Source organism: Nothobranchius furzeri, chromosome 6, assembly GCF_043380555.1.
Source record: "Nothobranchius furzeri strain GRZ-AD chromosome 6, NfurGRZ-RIMD1, whole genome shotgun sequence".
In the NCBI taxonomy this organism is placed as follows: domain Eukaryota; kingdom Metazoa; phylum Chordata; class Actinopteri; order Cyprinodontiformes; family Nothobranchiidae; genus Nothobranchius; species Nothobranchius furzeri.
The window spans coordinates 63083301-63103449 of record NC_091746.1 but is presented as its reverse complement, the minus strand read 5'-3'; the positions used below and the strand labels follow the sequence as shown (position 1 = coordinate 63103449).

General features: G+C 44.3%; 1 protein-coding gene across 4 annotated transcripts in view; it reads right to left on the bottom strand.

Moving 5' to 3' along the window:
- adamts6 (ADAM metallopeptidase with thrombospondin type 1 motif, 6) overlaps positions 1–20149 on the bottom strand; it is a 129561-nt gene that overhangs the window by 76619 nt on the left and 32793 nt on the right. For all 4 annotated transcript variants that reach the window (XM_054744522.2, XM_054744518.2, XM_054744519.2 and 1 more), the window contains exons 11-12: positions 11818–11959; positions 4578–4685 (exon numbers count right to left, since the gene is read on the bottom strand). In XM_054744522.2, coding sequence (XP_054600497.1) covers positions 4578–4685; positions 11818–11959 — 250 coding nt within the window. The remainder of the gene's footprint in view (positions 1–4577; positions 4686–11817; positions 11960–20149) is intronic.

The window sequence follows — 20149 nt, the reverse complement described above, 5'->3', positions numbered from 1 at the left end:
ATGTCCTGATTTAAACATCTTTGGCTCACGTGGTTCTGAGTGCCATATGCATCGCTAAGAAAACTATCCTCTTGATTTGGAAAAATAGAGATACTCTTTGCATCAACCAATATAGAAATCTTTTGTTAGATCATAATACACTTGATATAGCCTCTGCTTCCACTTCAAATCAATCTCTCTGGGCTCCTTTGATCGGTTCCATCACATAGCGATTATGGGGGACCATTGATATTGTCCTGTGGGATGATATGGGTGAGGGGGTGGAGGGTCTGAGTTTGGAGTATCTGGACGTTCCCTGGAGGTGGGGTCACTGGGGGTGTCTGGGACCGGGGGGCCGTTGCCCCCTCTGGAAGTGCTTGGGTTGCCTCGGGGGGTGGACTACTGGCGGTTGTGAGTGGGGCCCCTTGGAGGTCTTGGCGGTGGCCATGGGTCACTGCCCGGCAGCTGCATTGCCCCTGGACGGGTCTGGGTGGGGGCCTGGGAGCTCGGGGTGTGGGGTTGGCCATCCCCGTGGGGGGATCTGGGCGGGTTTTTGGGGGTCGGGTCCTGACATGTATGCTGCCGGGGAGAAGACAGGAACATGCAGCTGTGCCTGACTCGGGTTCAGGGGCCTCAAGTAGACCTTGGCTCCTCTGCTGTCCCATCACAGGGGAGGGGGAAGTCCAGGAGGGGGAGGACCCAACCTTACCTGGATGTCCTTTTATAATCCGGAAGTTGTGAAAATGCAGGGATGGGCGTAGAGATTCTGCTGGGGTGGGGCTGGGTTGGTGCCCTCGGACTCTGTGATGCTGCTGCTTTGGGCCCTGGCAGGATGGGCTGGGGTCTCCATGCTCTGGGTGGCAATTTGACAACAGAGGTGCCTATTGGGCCAGTGGGAGTGCTGGCTCCCTGGAGGGCTAAGTCCAACCAGCCATTCCTCCACATCCCCACACATTTCTCTCCTCCTGCTCCCTCACATCAACACGCAAACAAGCACATAGGACCTTGGGGGGTGGACAAGTCAGGGAGTGCAGGTATGGACACAATTTCCACATTCCTGTGGCAACCTGCACCTCAATTTTATTTGCACCTTAAACACTTCCACCAACGACATTCCACGCAAACACACACTTAGGGCCTTGGGAGTGAGCACATCCAATAGCGTTTGGCAGGGGGATTTCTCAGCCTCATCCCAAGTGCCGGTGCCCACTTCCAATTTTAAACTGCACAGACACTGAGGGCTGTGGGTGCAAGTGGGGTGGTGTGGTGGCATCAGCTGGCATAGGCCAGACGATGCCCGCACTGCCCGCTCACCACAGCCATGGAATACACCTCATCAACACTCACTAATACCATATTGGAGCAGGCAGAGGGAGACTAGGGGTCTTAGAACACCTCTGTTGTCGCTTGGCTTCCTAGGGCTGGAGGCTAGGAGGGAGATCCGGCCGTCTGGTTGGGGTCTGGGGTGGTGGGTTGCTGTGCTCAGCGTTGGGCGGGGGAGCCTGCTCATCAGCACCCCAGCAGAAAGGGTCGAACTCTGGGAACCGGTAATGGTTGTACTCCATGTGCAGCAGTACCGGGACCAGAGTGAATAGAGTGTGTATGGGGAACATGAGTGGGTGTCCGGCATGCATTTTTGTAAGTCTTTGGTTGTATGTGCATGTGTGAGCGTGAGGGAGGGAGTGTGTGACTGTGTTTGTGTATGACTGTATATGTCAGGTGGGGCCCTTTGACTCCTCCCTTCTCCTGGGACTTCTTTTGATGATACAGATCTTCGTCTCCCCTCTCCCTGCCACACCTAGTGTGGAATGCGGTGCCTTGGTCTGCCTGAGTGTTTGTGGCTCCTGGGTCAGGGAGTTTAAGGTTTTTGGCATCTGCCTGACCAATCCCGGTGGCTGCCTGGTGGGGTCTGGGTCCCTGGGCTCTGCTGGGTCCCTGGCGGGGGTGGTTGCCCCTGGGTCCCAGGTCATTGGGTCCCGGGCTCGGCCGGCTAGGGGGTGGGAGGCTGTGGGCGAGTCTGTGGGCTTGCCGCCTGTGTCTCCCGGGACTCTGCCGGCTGCTGGCTGTGGCCCCCCGGTGCGATCCTCTGCGCCTCTCGAGGGGGGCGGGGGCTTTTCTGGTTGCAGTCTCCATGGAGTTCCTGTGCTCTGGGGCAGCTCCTGGATCTCTGGGACTTGGAGCTCCCTCTGTCTCCTGCACATCTTTAGGGGCCAGATCTGTGGCCCCTCACACTCTCTATTGGACGCTCCTATAGAGAAACCTTACATAAACAAACGTGTGTAAACACACAGGTGCTCACATGGTGCTCTCATAAGTATGGACTTGGGCCTGTTCAACACATGTCTTAAGGCTATGGTGGGCACTTAATGCACTGTGATTTACTATCGTGTGATTGTTTAGTTAAACAATGTTGATTATATATTTCTTCATCAAGTTGACGCAGTGATAACTGGATCTTGTTGTATTGTTGTTGTGTCCCATTTATTTATTTATTTTTATTGTTTTTTGTGTTTTTTTCTTCTCTCTTTCTGCAGGTCTAGAAGCAGACTCTTGTTCATTATTGTTTACTTTTGTGGACACCCCCCACCCCCCCTTCCCCCCTCTCTCCCCACCTTTTGTCTTTTCCTTTCTCTTTCACCTCTGTCTCCGTGTCTGATCGGAATTAAAAAGCATTCAAAAAACAATAACAATAAAGTTTTAAGTGTCAGGTGTGACATTAAAAGCAGACACTTTGATGCTCCACCTGAGAGTAAACCTGTAAGGCTTGTTACCAGCATTCAGACATCAATCCTGTTTGCTTCACATCCAGACAGGACATGGGGAAAAATAAATAAATAAATAAAAGAGTAGTGGACCAACATTCCACAGCCACAATTTACAATCTGATAAACTCTATGCAAAGAAAATGTGTTGCACTGCATGAGGCAAATGGTGGTCACACCAGATACTGACTGTTTCTGAGTCCCCAGACCCCCATTAAAGCAAAAAACTGCACATTCCAGGGTGGCCTTTTATTGTGGGCAGTCTAAGGTACACCTGTGCACCACTCATGATGTGGGATGGATTATCTCAGCAAAGCACAGGTGCTCACTATCACACATTTAGACTGATTTGTGAACGTTTGAGAGAAATGGTGATATTGTGTATCTGGAATGAATTTTAGATATTTAAGTCCATCTCATGAAAAATGGGAGCAAAAGTGTTGCGTTTATATTTTTGTTCAGTATATATATATATATATATATATATATATATATATATACTGAAGATTTTTAAAACATGTTGGTCTTTTTAGTACTAAAAGGGAAGAAGATAACAAAAACTATTTTATGTGTTAAAGTTATTAATTAGTATAATTAAAATGGCCCACGTTGCTTTGATATGTAAAATAAATTCCAAAAGTATCAATAAAGTGACGTTAAGACAGATATGGTGTGGTGATCCAAACAGTTCTGTTATAGGATATAACTCAGACCTCCTGCTCTCCTCATTCTCACAGACATTTTCCTAAAAAGCTGTTTTTTTTACAGCTTATAGTTTCTCAATTGTGTTTTCTCTCCATCATTAGAAGCCATTATGGCTGCTCTCGTGGTCTGCCTGTATCTGTTCTGTCTACATGTGTGTGTGTAACCTTGGCCAGGCTGTGCTGCGGAGTCAAGTTCCTATGCTCTGGTTCGCTGGAGCGCTGGCAATAAAGCTTTTTCTGATTTCTGATACTGATCATGATAATAGCGGCGCACCGAGCAAAAGGGAGCGGGTGTCTCATGGTATAACCATTCCTGTGTCACTGAAGGAGATTCAGATGAGCCACAGGGCTGCGTGTGTAAACGGGACAGTAGTTGAAACTCTCGTTGACTTTATTTGCCAAATGCAGGAAAAGCCAAAGTGTCTGACAGCTGCAGAACCAGAGATCGCAGGTTGACTCCTGCACTGTCTCTAGTAGAAGCGTGAGCCTGCAGCAGCAGCAGACGTAAGTCTGCGGTCTACAGCTCTGCAGCTGTACCTTTGTCTTCGGCCCGGCCAAAAATCGTTTATGATTGGTCAGTCCTCGTGCACATGTGCAGATTATTGTTCTCTTCCCTTACTCCCAGAAGAACGGTTCAGAGTGCAAATGGTTTCTTTGTTGCTAATCTGAAGGGAATATCTACAAGAAAGTTCTACAGAAAGCAGCAACGGGTCCTGAGAAATGTCGCTTGGTTTGTCGCTAGGCGCTTTTTGGAAAAAAAGTCGTTAGGAACAGCGACAAAGTCGCTGAGTTGGCAACTCTGCTCCTAAATCATGAGCATTCTGAGTGAACATTCATGAGCATTGTCAATCTGTAAACGCTTTACTACTATATAGTCTATAATTTTATCTTTTAGGAATCTTTACTGTTAATGAGCCTATTTACGTAACTTACGCTCAAATGTATTGACATCCAGCACGGACTGCAAAGTAAGAGTTTCATTGTGCAGGGCAGTCGCTTCATTACTGTGCATATGACAATAAAGCTTTGATTGATTGATTTGATTGATTCTGACTCATGATCAATCAAAAACCACTTTTTGTTGTTATTTTTCATGAACTTTTCAGCATTTGAGAAGCATTTGGAGACTTACCCCCTTTTCAATGCTGCCAGTCTGGCATAGAGTCCCCTCTGCAGCTGGAATGCTGTTGGTTACACAACGGTTGCTTTTGCTAAGGCACCAGAGCTCTCTACACACTTCCTAGGAAAGAAGGCAAAAGCAAGTTGGTCAGAATAAATCAAATGAGCAGACTGAAAGGGGGATTGTTCAAAATCAAAACAAAGTAGGGGTGATTTATCAGTGCTATTGTTTTTCCTTTGTTGTCTGACAATTAAAAAAGGAACCCCGATGGCGGGGAAATCCTTCTCTAAGTCTGCAGGATTTGAGATGAAATGAGAAGATGAAAGGGGCTGATGAGACCATCTGTCTTGCATCACGTCCAGTAATCCAGGAGGTCATCTGGTGCTCTTAATGGTTTCTATGAGAAATGACGAGTCAGCTGGATTAACAGCATGACTAACGTTTCTTTGCCTCAGCACCATACAGGATCGTGACATCAGTTCAAGAAATCCCATGTCAGCATTTTCAGGGAAACAGAGCGAGCACCAGCCCTCCCGAGTCTTGGATAAATACGACCTGTAGACCTAACAAATATCCAGAGTGACTGAGTGATCTGTCTCAGAATCCACTTAGATTACTGAGGCGCTGAGATGCCCCCAAATAAATAACAGCATAAATGGATCATCGAAGTTAGAACAACCCAGCAAAACCTAGCATTGGATTTCCCATTAAACCAAGCTGGACTGCCTCGTCTCTCAACTTCAAAGACTTTTACAGGACAGTAGTGTAACGGCAGAAGAGCAGGCTCATGAAAAAGAGTTACACCCCCACCCCCACCCCCCGGTGAATGCTCCACAGCCTTGCAGCTCCCTGAGCCGTTCCAGATTAAATAAAGCAGCACACTGCCACTCTCAGGTTGCAGGGACTCCCCTTAGCCAGCTGGTTCCAATAAGCCACCGTGCTGCTCCGTTCACCCTCTCAAGCCACGTTAAAAGGTCAGCGGCGCGGACCTTAACGAACGTGATGGGTTTATGGATGGCCGAGAACAAGCTTGTGATAAAAAGCACTCAGGAAGGGCCTCACTAATACAACCATCAAACAGTTTGCTTTTCAAAACTCCAGCTTCCACTGCTGCTCTGCTTTGGAAAGCGCTTACATGCCTGTCTGTGTTTGTAGCTCTCAGGGTAACCCAGGCATATGTATCTCTATGTAACTAAAGTACAACTGTAGAAGACCCAAACTTCCTCTTTTCGAACACTTTTCCCAACTCTCAAGCTGTGATTTAAATCTGAGACACCCCCGGGACTCAGTCATCAGAGTGTTTGAATTTAGCTCTGAAGGCTCTTCAGGCCATTATCAGTGAAATATTACTAATGTGTGGGTCTACATCAGTGGTTCCAAACCTTGTTTGGCAATGACCCTGAAATACAAAGTGATTTATTGCCTGTTCGTCCTTCACGACTTTCTTTACCTTCTCACTGACGGTGGGTTATTCTGCTCTCTCTGACTGGAACTAGTCCTGTCACACACCAAGCAGGTAAATCTGAGCTTCAAAGTGACTGAATCATCATCTTCATCATCAAACTAACAGTGAATTACTCCAAGTTCATTCATTCATTTTGATACATGAAAAACATTTCTATGAAGACCAATAATACACCAAAGCTATGTTTGTGGAAAAAAAAAGCATTAAATGATGCAAAACTGCATCCATCCATTTTCTTCCACTTATCGGGTCGCGGGGCAATAGCCTAAGTCGAGAGGCCCAGACTTCCCTCTCCCCAGCCACTTGGGCCAGCTCCTCTGGGGGAATCCCAAGGCGCTCCCTGGCCAGGTGAGAGACGTAGTCCTTCCAGCATGTCCTGGGTCTACCTTTAGGTCTCCTGCCAGTTGAACGTGGTCAGAAAACCTCACCAGGGAGGCGTCCAGGAGGCATCCTGACCAGATGCCCGAGCCACCTCAACTGGCTCCTCTCGATGTGGAGAAGCAGCGGATCTACTCCGAGCCCCTCCCGGGTGACCGAGCTTCTCACCCTATCCCTAAGGGACAGCCCAGCCAATCTTCGGAGAAAACTCATTTCGGCCGCTTGTATCCTCGATCTCGTTCTTTCGGTCACTACCCAAAGCTCATGACCATAGGTGAGGGTAGGAACGTAGATTGACCGGTAAATCGAGAGCTTCGCCTTCTGACTCAGCTCTCTCTTTACCACGACAGACCGGTACAACGCCCGCATCACTGCAGATGCAGCACCAATCTGCCTATTATTTAAATATATGTAAAATAATTTCTTTTATTGCACAAAATACCTTTTTTCTAATTAAGAATTAAAATCACTGCAACCTGTAGGTGTTAAAGCCACAAAAGGATTGAATATTTCGAGCAGAAGCCTTTGTTGTCACTGCTTAGACAACTGCAATTCCACTCCACTGAAGGAAATTATACAATATAAAGAAAATCAAGTAAAAAGCACAAACAACGTGCACGAACAGCCACCAGGTTACGTGAGATCTGAAGACAAACTATATCGTAAATCTTTCATTTGTGCCTAAATGCGAGTCCAAACAAGTGATCACAACTCTGTTACTGAAACTGTGATGACAAATAAAGAGCTGTACTTTTTTGAAGTAATGTGCTAATAAACTCCATCAATGAAAAATGTGATATATTTCTACACTCATAGTCGTTATTAATAGTAACTTCCATCACTGCCCATATGTGACTTTAACCAGCACTAGTTGGGTTTACAGGCCTCTGTTACAGTTATTCTGTGAGTCAGAACATTAAATGTTAGGAAACTTGTGGCATAAATTACTTTTTTTTGTAGTTCTAACGTAGCTGTAATTAGTGTGATCAGTCCCTAAAAGCAGTATGTCATACTAAATCCATCCATCTATTCATTGTCCTCCACTTATCCGGGGTCGGGTCGCAGAGCCAGCAGCCTAAGAAAGGAGTCCCAGGCTTGCTTCTCCCCAGCCACTTGGGCCAGCTCCTCCAGGAGAGTCCCAAGGCGTTCTCAGGCCAGACAAGAAATATAGTTTCTCTCCAGCGTGTCCTGGGTCTTACCATGGGTCTTCTCCTGGTTGGACGTGCCTGGATATCCTCACCAGGGAGGCGTCCAGGAAGCATCCTAACCAGATATCTGAGCCACCTCAACTGGTTCCTCTCAATATGGAGGAGCAGCAGATCTACTCTGAGCCCCTCCCGGGTGACCGAGCTTCTCACCCCATTTCTAAGGGAGAGCCCAGACACCCTGCAGAGAAAACTCATTTCAGCCGCTTGTATCCACAATCTCGTTCTTTCAGCCGCTACCCAAAGACCACAGGTGAGGGTAGGAACGTAGATCAACCGGTAAATCAAAACCCTCACCTTCTGGCTCAGCTCTTTCAGTACGACAGAACAGTACGACACTCGCGTCACTGCAGACGCAGCAACTGATCCGCCTATCAATCTCCCGCTCCATCTTTCTTTCTTTTATTTGTGAACAAGACCCAGAGATACTTCAACTCCTCCACTTGAGGCAGGACCTCCTCGATGACCGGTACAAGGCATACTCAGTCGTGCTTTAGAGATTAACAACCTCAGTGCAGATTTTCAGCCACAATTAAACATTTTCCTTTTGCCTAGAAAACAGATCATTTTGTTATCTTACAGCCCGGTCTAAATAAATGTATTTAAGCTTCATCTTCCACCAGTGAAATATTCCAACAAGGTGACAATGTAAAAATCTAAATGTCTACTCAACTTCAACTATTTCACGTAGCAGCTAAGCCTTTTTTCTTTGTTCTTTTGGGTACTGTAATGCAACACAAAGCAATAAGGAGATCTCCATCCAAACACATGAAAGCTTTATTTCATTTCTGCTCTTTTGTTTCTTATGAACCAAATTCTGTTTATATTAAACATCACATTCCTCTCTGGAGTTTTTCTGCTTGTCTCCTCACAGAGCTGTATAAAATATATCCGATTACCAGATGAAAAACTCCAATCTTTCTTTGTTGCACCAGACTCCCATTCACTCATAACTGTACGTCTTTCATGCTGATCTAAAACCACAATTATGAGCTTAGGAGCCAAAATAACAGGGCTTGATTTGAAGCCTGTCATAATCTCCTGTCAGATATTCCTTTCAATGAAATTAAATAACTCTGTGATCTCAGTTAATCTCTGTCCTCTCTTTTCCAAAACGTGTCCAAATATTTATGTGATGCAAAGTAATATCACACATCAGTTATCAAAGCTTTGAGGAGTCTTTTGATAGAGTCTGGTTGTTCTCTGTCTTTCTCCACCTAAAGTAACCAGGTGTTGTCATAAAGATTTTATTTTCATAATTCTTAGGAATTTTTGTGGAGTGTGTTAATTAGCATCAGATGATGGTGCCGTATAGCTTGGTAAGATATTCTATATGTGTGAATATTTAGTCTGGCCACGATCTTTTAATGGCTCTCAGTCAAGGGGTGGGATCTACGGTCGTCTTCCAAACTGTCTCCACATGCTATTGGATAACAAACATCGTAACATACCTATCGCTAAAGATGTCAACGAGGCAGTCCGCCATACTTTGTCAAAGAAGATGCTCATCCTTTCTGTAAATAATCTTTATTTTTTAGTGACATCCCACCCACCGAGTGCTGTGATTGGCCCACCACACCAACAGAAAGCTATGATTGGACCGCTACGGAGCCATGGCCATCTTAGTTTTGCTCAACTGCAGTAACATCCCGCCCACCTGGCTGATATAGCACTGTGGTTGGCTCACCAAACCAATAGAGTGCTTGATTTGACCGCTAAAGATGTCAGTAAACAGGGCAGTCCGCCATTACATCATGGAAGAACTACATAAAAAAATACACGGGGTGTTTCTCAATGCCAAGGAACCACACCTTGATGTCTTGGCCCCGCCCCGGTTTCCTAGGAGATACGTCATCAGGAACTGCCCAGACGTGTTTCAATGTTCATGTTCTACCAAGGCGTACGTTCTCCGTTTGTTAGCTGTTTAGCTAGCTGAGCAAGAATACACAAGAGGTGTCTTGTAGCCTAGCCTTGGTGAAAAATGACTCCGAATACAGCGCGGTATTTTCAAAAGGATGGAGGATCAGGAGCCGGCAGCTACTTCGGGGGCAAATTTCAAGTTTAAAAGTAAGTCATTTGATTTAAAATGTTTTTTTTAGATGTAAAGAAGTTATCTATGGTTGGTTAGTTGCTTAGTAGTTACAGCTTTGGTGGCTAGCGGGTAGTAACTCACTTATATATTTACTTTTAAAAGTAAAAGTCTTGTTATATATTTATACTGAAGCTAATACGTATAAAATATAACGTTATCTCCCGTGTCACGTGACGTTACATGACCGCCGTGGAAGCCGCGGTCATGTGATGCAAGTCTGTTCCATTTAACCGTTTTCTTTGACCAAGGAAGGACAGTGTCCTCGTAAGCAAGGCGCCTGGCCTCACAAGACATCACCTCGCAAGGCCAGGCATCTTGACATTGGGAAACACCCATTGTTTTTCTAAATAAACACTCTGATTGGTCAGCCACAATACTGGCTGGGCTTGAGGAGGTTCCAATGGAGCTTTGCTAGACAGACATGCAAATTAAAAATTATTTTGCTTCAGCAAATTATGGTCTAGATTTTAGGCTAGGTGCAGTATGTAAAAGATAGAAATAATTTTTGTTTTTGACTTCTACAGTCCCAAATGTTGCCTGAGATTGGAAGGACAGAGGTTCCTGGTGGTCCCAAAAACCTGCCTAAAGTCCAGTGGAGATCGCTCCTTTAAGACTATATGACTTCGAGGCTGTGGACAGAGCCGGATTAAATAAATGGACAACACTAGGCAGGCTGCATTTTTTGGGCCCCCCCTCCATCAATGTTATTTTATGAAATGAAATCTCAAACTTACCAAAGTTACTAATAAAAATTCATTCACATTTTACATAGAAGTCTTTGATTACAAATTGGTTGTTTGTATGCCAAAATAAGTCATGTGTTGTATATTAGATGGGAGTCCTATCCACAAATTCTATCATTGGACATTTGTACATTTTATTTTAATTTATTTATTTTAAATTTTGTCCCTCTTATCTGGGCCCCATCCAGCCAATCAGGCCCTAGGCATATGCCTACTTTGCCTTTGCATTAATCCGGCTCTGGCTGTGGAACGCTCTTCCTCTCTCTCCTCCCTGTGTTCATTCCTTTTGTGTGTTTGAAACTCTTTTAAAACAGGCATGTTTGTTTATTTTCTTGTCTTTTATTCTGTTTTATTGTGAAGCACTTTGTGATTTTTATCTGTGAAAAGTTCTATACAAATAAAAGTTACTTACTAACATCGGGAAAGAAGACTCCAAAGCCTGCCATCTGAAGCTCAACTCTGATCAGGCTCACTTCTAGATCTTGAAACAGGCGCACCGGAGCTGCTGCCCACACCCCTCCAGAGCCCAAGCCCAACTTGGCTCACCCATTTAACTTAATTAGTTGACCCAAACTGACCCGAGACATTGGGCTTACTCGGGTCAGTTTTGGCTCATTGCTGGAGCTAGACAGCAGCTTCTCACAACCCCAAACCCTGTAGCTACAGTACATGGTGCAGGTGGTCTGGTGTCCTCCCACTGATCAAAAGCATGTATGTAGGGTTAATGGCAGACTATTGTCCCTAAGTGTGTCTACGTGTGTCCCTGTGATGGACTGGAGACCTGTGAAGGGTGTTCCACGTCTCTCGTCCTGACTACTGGAGTTAGGCACCAGCTCCCTGCAACTTATTGCTGTTTTATTCTTTACCTTTTTTCTGATGCTTGAAGATAAACGCAGTTCTATGTGGCATCTTCAGCAACTCTATTCTTCACAATTTCAATACCTTCCTGAATGAGCCGTTTCAGGGCTCTGTCACTTTTAGAAAACAAGCTGCTGCTGGCCACGCCCATCCATCCCTTGATTGGCTGCTATGACAAGAAAAGCTCAGGTATCCTGGAGGAGCTAGTAGAGGCATAGCTTCTCTACATGCAAAGACAGAGCCCCTCTAAGTGTCAATAGGGGAGGGGGTGTTCTATGCTAATTTCCCTTATTGTGACATCACAGCAAGGGATATTTTCACACAAGCACGTGATTCCTGATCATTTTTAGTCCCATTTGGAGTGTTGATAGAGGCAGTAAAGACCCACATGGCAGCACAAAATGATGCAGTAATTGAATTTTGCTTACTACCCTTTCAAACTTGCAGAGCACCTCAGGATGAGAGAAGAAGAGACATGTCCTTAAGTAGGTGATGGATGCTGGTTTCTTACCCCATACTTGCACTGGCGTGAAGAGGTTCCGTACTGGAAGCGACACTGCTCGTCAGCATCGTACGACTGCCCTGGGGCCATTGTTGGGTACAGGAAGTCTCGCTTCATAGGTTCGTTGTCCAGACAAGTTCCCCGACCTGAGCTGTCAAAAAACAAACCTACGTTAGAACTGCTTTAACATTCAGGCACATTTTTCTGCTCAGAAACCGAGATCAAACACACGTCGTCTGGTGTTGCTTGACTCATTTGACAATATGACCAAACTCCCACAGTAGGAAGTGTGTAAAAGATCTCAAATGATATGTAATTAATGATGATATTACACATCAGACCCTAAGTAGTAGACACGTTTTGCAGAAGCACAGAGCAGACCGCTCTGATTACATGGCTCTGTGGTCTGCTTGGAGCCATTAAAGTGGCAGTGCAGGGAGGGAAAGACAAATATCTCCGGTGACCCCTGGGTTGGATGTCCATGTGTCATGTAAATACTCACTAAAACAAACACACATGTACACACACATAATATTGAACTATGGCACTCAACGGTAAAAGGACTTGAAGCAATGTGAGAGTTTGTCTTGTTTGAGTCTGTCTGAGACTTTTATGTTGGCTTTAATCTTCTGGTTTTCCCTGAGTAAGAGGTCTTTCTCCAGGCAAAAGTTTACTAAGGTGTTCTACTAATACTTGTTCTTTCCTGCTGTGGCCGCTGCAATACACAGCAAAATGTTTCCCATCCCTTGAGAGAAAGAGTGGGCCGGGTGACAGCAATAATAATAAAAGGACTAGTCTATGATTTAACAGGTTGCAACTTGAGCCCACAGCAGAAAAGAGGAGAGCAAGCGCTAAAGATCATAAACATACTCATGAATTAATGTCTTTTCTTGTAATTACCTCTTTTAAAATATGTTACCAAGGCCATTTTACCCTGAATAAACTAAGCATTTTAACAGATTTTTGCAAACTGACTCATTTATGTCACTCTACAGATTGTATTCTATGTTTGAATCAGACTCTTAAATATGCTTTAATAAAGTTACATCGTTAATGGAAACGGTTCATTTAAATAAGGCATGAAAAGTGTGTGCAGTGGCTCTTGACCTGGTGAGCCCTCAAAATAAGGCTTTTGTTAACATAATGCTTAACATTATAATGTATCTAGTGCTGACAGGGAAACAATATTTTATTTGACTCGAACATAAAAAATGAATCTATGAAGAAACACAGTTTGGAGAAACAGAGATTAGCTCTGATGGACTCATGAGCTAGCCTGATCACAGTCAAGACCTAATTGTATTGCTGCCACATTAAAATCTCCTAAATTTCACCCCAGGGAATGCAAACGTTACTTTAAAATCTTTTACACTTTCGTATTTTATGGTTATTTTGACAGAAATTTAGAAGAAATTCCACTGCTCGTGATATTCATGTTTGTGAATAACCACAAATTTTGATGTGTGCAGGGGTGAGGTGGTGCTCACTCCTCACCCCTGCCAATGTGGACCTCAAGGGATAAACCATCAATCCTGCTCAATGGTCAGCTTTCCTCACGGGGTCACCCATTAGGACAGTGGGAGGGTTAAGACCATTCATGAACTTGTTCTGTTTATTATTTATTTATTTATTGTGAACTGAACTTGTTCATATTTTGGTCGGCGCTGCGTCTACTCTTCTCTGCCTATGCAGTGTGGAGGACGGATGTCATGGTGCGTTCCTTCTACCTCGGAAAGTGTTCAACTGTACATAACATCGATTTTAGATGCACCCTTTCAAGTTTAGCTTGTAAAATAAACACGTTCCCAACACAGCTATTATTGTATTTACAAGAAGCTGCTATATTGAACCTCAAAGTTGAATTAAAACATTTATTTACTTTGTTTTTTACTAAATAATTTGGGGCTGATTGTTTCTCTTTATAACCCAAGCTCTACATTTTTTCTTTTTCTTTGGGCAAACAAGTTAGAAAAGTTCCTTAATTTAAAGATAATTAAATATTTTGCACACTGAATATTGCAATTTGAGGTAAATCCTTGTTTCCTATCTCAGCCTAGTTCTTCCCTCTGGTTGATTAATAATTCACTTTTTGTTGAAAACCATTCAAACTGTTTTTTTGAATGGTTTTTCCTTATGTTATTGAGTATATATATATATATATATATATATATATATATATATATATATATATATATATATATATATATACAAAACGAACCTTCCCAACACTGTTTGTTTCATAAAAATGACAAATGTGCTTCAACTTGGAACAATCTGAATCAGCTTTATTGTTAATTCCCCAGCGTCCTGAAGCATAGAAATGTGTCTCCGCAGTACAGCCTGACCAAGGGGGCTGGCACCCTGTTTTCCCCCAGAGAGAGCAGCAGCCTACGGCATGCGACTGATTGCTGCTGAAACACAGGTGGGAGAGAGATTGAAGGAGTGAAGACTACATTGACTCTTTTAGTAGTAGATCTCGCCAGGCTAAGGCCACCAGTTGGAAGCCAGGGGGTATGTCGGGGTTTCACAGCATCTGTCTGAATTCTTCTGGCAGCTCAATGTTACCAGGGTGCCAGATTCAGGCCCTGTCCACACGTAGCCGGGGATCTGCCAAAACGTAGATATTTTTCTACGTTTTGGCCTGTCATCCACACGAAAATGGAGTTTTTTCACACGAAAACGGATCTTTTTTAAACTCCGGCCAAAGTGAAGATCTGCGTTTTCTCCATTTTGGGTGTCTGTGTGTGGACAGACAAAATCGGAGTTTTAAGTTCCGCAACGTCACTTTCCGCGACAAAAAAAAAATGCTGACATCACGTGTGCGACCTGTGTTTACACTAGCCGACAGCTTGGATGCCCTCAGAGCTGCGCTCGCTTTATCAATTGTCCAAGAGCTTTTTGCTTGTTTGTTTTTGCAAGCGGAATTACTGCTCCTTACAGAAGACCACAGACGAAGGACGAGGTTAAGAACGGGGGAAGTACTGCCGCCTACAGGTCTGGCATGTCCTTAACAACGTATTTATCCGGGTACGTGTGGACAGAGTTTTTTTTTTAAAACGAGGTGGTGTGGATGCAAGTTTTTGGAGGGGCGGATATTCGTTTTTAAAAAAACCCAGCTACGTGTGGACTAGGCCTCAGATAAGAAGAATTGTTTGGGTCAGGCAGGAATAACTTTCTCTCTGCCTTTCAGTTTTTCACTGATCATTCAGTCTCTCAGTAAATCCAATTTTTTGGATTAACCTTGCCCATACCGTGCGGTGACTTTCTACAAGATCACATCCATCTCACGCACTAACACCGGGATCGCAGCTAGAACCTCTAGCTTACGATTCACTTCGAGTAGCATCCCAGTCTGAGCAGTTTCCACACGGCTGAAGCTTTCCATGGGTATGGGTTGCACTCCAATCGCCCCCAACTTCCCAATGTTTCAAAATACCAGAAATCCTCCCACTCCAAACAGAAGAAATCCCTGAAAATCCATACATCTTCGATGTCCTCCAGCTGGGGAAAGCATATAATATTCCACTCCTCCAGATATACCATACCATACCATAACATTTATATAGTACATTTAAAACGCAGCATGGGAGCTGCCCAAAGTGCTGAACAGGCTAAAACAAAACACGACCAATCTAAGGAACTAAAACAGAAGATAAAAATACCAATCAAAAGCATATATCTAATATATACCTCACCGGAGCCCCCTGCTGCATTCTCGTTGTTGAAAAAATCTTGTCAATCGCGTTGAATGACCAGTTGACCAAATCCATGATTCAATTAAAATAGAGTTTTCAGGAGGAATGCGGAGAAGCGCTCTGTAGGCAAACAGGACAAGAGCCTTGGGAAAAACGATAAGAGAGAAATAAGAGAAGCGTCTGTACTCTCTGGGTGCCAGAGGACGAAGAAATTTTCTCACCAGAAAATTAGGCATTAAATTTGTGAAGTTGAATTTTTATTCTGTGAAATTACGTATTTAAATTTTGTTAACCTAAAATCTGCCTGCAAAAATTTCATCCGTAACAATTCAGCTGCAGCATTTCATCTTCAAAAATTCTAAACCAGAATTTCAACATAAAAATTCCATCAGCAAAAATTCTGCATCCGAAAATCAACAACTAATGAGGTGACTGCCTGGTGACCCAAGCCAAAGCAATTGTCACTCGACTGTGTCGACACCTCACCGGTGTCACGGGATCAAAGAAGCATAATATGATTGGCTAAAAGCCACTCGACCCGATCGAGTGAGGATTACTATGGCTTGGGTAGCCAGGAGGTCACTGCAATCAAGTGCACACAGAGAGTCTTAGCAGCGAAGCGGCTTCTCTGTCGTGCTCCTCGCTTAACTTGCGAGATCACAAAATCCCTCAAGACTTCCACCAACCTCCTCGCGAGACCACACGATCCTTTGAAACTTCAAAGGTTACAGTTTATTTATGCGCTATGCCATTAAACCAAAAAGAAGGAAACCACGTTGTTATCGCTGTTTGATGTCATAAATGTTGTTCTCCCTCTCCATTGCCAGGATTAAAGCCATGAAAACACACCGTTACACTTCTGGAACGTTACTGTGAGCAAATAAGCCATTAGGTCACACATAAGCTTTACATATATGAGATTTCATCACTGCAATACCTTTATTTTGAAAATTACCAGGGATTTTTACACTGAAACCGTGTGTGATTCTCTGTCTAGCCCTATGTTAACTGCGGTAATTGACGCATTCCAAAATGTGGCTCTCTGCAAAAATAGAATCTGATCCTGTTTTTATCGGCACAGTGTGCCGCTTGTGGGATTCATCTGAAAATTGCTGCGTCGTGGCTGGTGTGTTAGACTCCATAGACTATAATGGATTCTGTTTGAATCAGTGTTTTTCCTCACCACTGATGCTTTCGGTGTGCAGTAGGGGTTATTTCAGCAGAAAGCTGTCTACAGGGGGTAAGAGTACACATAAACTGATTTTAAAAAGACTAAAATACAATAAAGTTTATCTCTCACCAAATAGAATATTTACTAAGAAATCACAATGTAACCATAGTGTGTGTGTGTGTGTGTGTGTGTGTGTGTGTGTGTGTGTGTGTGTGTGTGTGTGTGTGTGTGTGTGTGTGTGTGTGTGTGTATGTGTGTGTGTGTGTGTGTGTGTGTGCGCGTGTGTGTGTCTGCTCTGTCTTATCGATCTCCAGTGAGTCGTGGTGGATGGCTGCTTATACTGAGCCAGGATCCTCCTGTTAAAAGGGAGTTTTCCTCTCCACTGTCGCTACATGCTTGCTTAGTATGAGGATTGCTCTAAAGTCACTGACACTAGTCAGTGACTTGATGCAACCTGCTGGGTTCCTTATATAGGAAACTTTTTTGTGATTGGCTTAATGAACTGACCTGTATTGGAATGCTTACTATGTGAAGTTCCTTGAGACGACTCTTGTCGTGGTTTGGCGCTATATATTTGAATTAAAACAGCCAACAGAAACACATTTTAATCTTAGCATTACTTTGACGATCCGTTAGCTTGTCAATCCAATTGAAATTAGTTTCTACTTTCTCCAAACTGAGGCCATTCAAAGGGCTCTGTTTTTTTTTTTTTGTTGTTTTTTTGGTTTGTGACTTTTCACAGAACTCCAAGTTAAAAATCCTGAACTTAAATTATCCACCAAGAAGAGAAAAATCATCAAAACAGAAGAAATCTATGACTTGTCTCTTGCCGGCAGACAAAGCAGCCTCTGAATTCCCCGGACTCTAAGTGCACTCGAGACAAGTCCTTTTATTTATTGCTTTAGAGAGAGACAAAATATTCAGTCATTAAACACAGAGGCTGCTATTTGACACTGTCGCAAGGGCTTCCTGTCTGCTGGTTTCCTGACTTCAGCCAAATTCATTATGCTTAGCAGGAATATCTTCAAATAAACATGATCATCAGCTCTCCCCTGAACTCTGACATTAGTCATTTGCATAGTTACTGAGTGGATCCAAGCATGACTGAATTACTTACAATACTCATAAAAAAACAAGTGACAGGAGTCCAAAATCCAATTCCGCAGACTCATAAACCTAAACTGCTTGGCTTTTAAGATTTATGTCAAACTGACACACAGACTGGGAAAATCTATGGCTGAAATGTGAGTGTATTCATAAACTATCCCTAAGAAAACCCAAACAAAGCGCCGCATAATGCTCGAGCAAGACAGTGAATCTAGGCCAGTTCCTCAGCCAAAGTTGTTTACTTGGCAGGGCAGGGAGAAGCACATCCAGGACTCTGATTGAGGGAGAAAAGGAGCGGATAATGAGAGTTTATGTGCGGAGCCTTTTTGTGAGACGCAGAAAAAAAAAAGGTAATAAAACCAAATACTCACAAAGAAACACAAAATAAAGGTACGTTACACCTAAAGAAGTTGCCTATTGTGCTTTAAGGTGAAGTGAGACAACATGTTCTGTTTTCTGTTTGAGCTCAGCTTCAACCATCTTCATATGCTGGAGCCAAACAGGAACAGGAACCTGACGGGGAAGCAGAGAAGCAGCTCTTTGTTTCCCAGAGGGAAGCTGGCATTTTTGTCTTCTCTGTCACAAGCAGTGCTCACCAACCCTCGTCTAACAGCTTTCAGCCGGAAACATCGTTTGACAACCGCAGCCGCTTTTATCTGCTGTCTTGGCGCGCCTTGCTTAGTGAACATGAACACACACACAGCACACACTGAGCACTTGCAACTGAAGCCTTAAACACATGGCTGTGTGGAACGATTTTCTTTTTGACAAAAACTCAAGAGACAAAAATGTTGGCGTGTCTGACTGCAGCAAGGAGCTCTTACAAGGTGAGATGTTTGCTCTGGAAAATCCTGATTCAAGCTCCCACAGCAGTCAGGGGACAGATCACCCAAACTGCCTTCGACATCCAGGACCATTAACCATGTTATTTCAATCTCAAGTAAACACAAACTTTGCGCAAGATCATGGGCTTGTTTTTATCCTAATGTTAATTAGACAAGGATGGTCGCATGGAAGTTGAAGGAAACCAAAACGTCCCCTAGTGGCTGGTTCTAGTACAAGTTTTAAAATCACACCCTCTCCACGTGACTTTATATGTTTTGCATTTTTCTAAAGCAACTTCCAGATTAACCAAGACATGCATGTTTTTGGCTTGTGGGAGGAAACCAGAGCACCTGGAGAAAACCAACGCATGCATGGGGGGGAACATGCAGAATGACCACAGCCAGAATTGAAACCTGCAACCTTCTTGTTGCAAGGCAACAGTACCACTACACACCCAATATAAACCATTTAACTGGAAAGGAAACTTTCCTATGTGGTTCTAAATTGGATACAACAGCTATGTTTCCTTTGATATGTTTATGTCATTGAACTGTGACAGATGTTAAAAGAAGGTACCCATATGTGCCATGTATATTCTGGGCATCGAACCACTGAGGTCTCTGCCTTGGTCTGTCGTCCAATCCACAATGTACCGGACCCTTCATGTTCCTCCTGCATGTGGTGAGTCCATTTTGGGCTGGGCCTGGCCCATTGGGCAGAAGCCCGGTCACCAGGTGCTCGCACAGGGGCCGTAACACCAGGTCTTGCTCCAGGGTTGGACCCCGACAATTCCCCTGGTACTCTGGTACTTAGCAATTAAACTCATAAAGGATCTTTTGCTTTGTCTCGCCTTTCACCGAAGACAAATTTGCCAAGGGAGATCCTGTCAAGGGGCCAAATGACCCTGACAATAGCTCCTAGGAACATTAAGGCACTGAAACCCCAGCACCGCTATAAGTCTCCGGTTTAGGGAGAAGGCTGCAAAAGAGTGGACTGCCAACTCCAGGTCCACTAACAGTGTTGCCTGGGCCCAGAATAAGATAATATTATGGCGTATTCACATCTGTCGGCCCAGTCCGGTCTTGGTTTGGTCAACCCGCCTCCACACGGCCAGGTTTAGTTCACAAAACCTTCTCAGGAACGTGGATTTCTCCAACCATGTGGGCTTTGTCTCACTGAACAGTGGTGCTGCCGTGGGCTCCTCTCACAGCAGTCCGTCCTCACGTTCCTGCGGCTGGCTGACTCTGCCCGACCAACAGAGGCTCCCTCTAGTAAGTAGGTGTGAACTTCTGCCGGCCAATCAGTTGGCAGTGGGTGTGTTGGGTTGGCTCTGCACCAAGCTGACTGCGGGAGAGCAGGTCCAAAAAAAAAGATGATCGGCTGAGCACAGAAAACGCACAGATTACCCAGATGTGAACAGAGTTAACCTACCAGGGCTAGACTGGGCCGACCCAGATGTGAATGCACCATTAGTTGGTCCCGCCAGACCAGGAATGAATGAGGGGTGAGTCAGTGGGGGTTAAGCTTCTGAGTCCCCCTCATA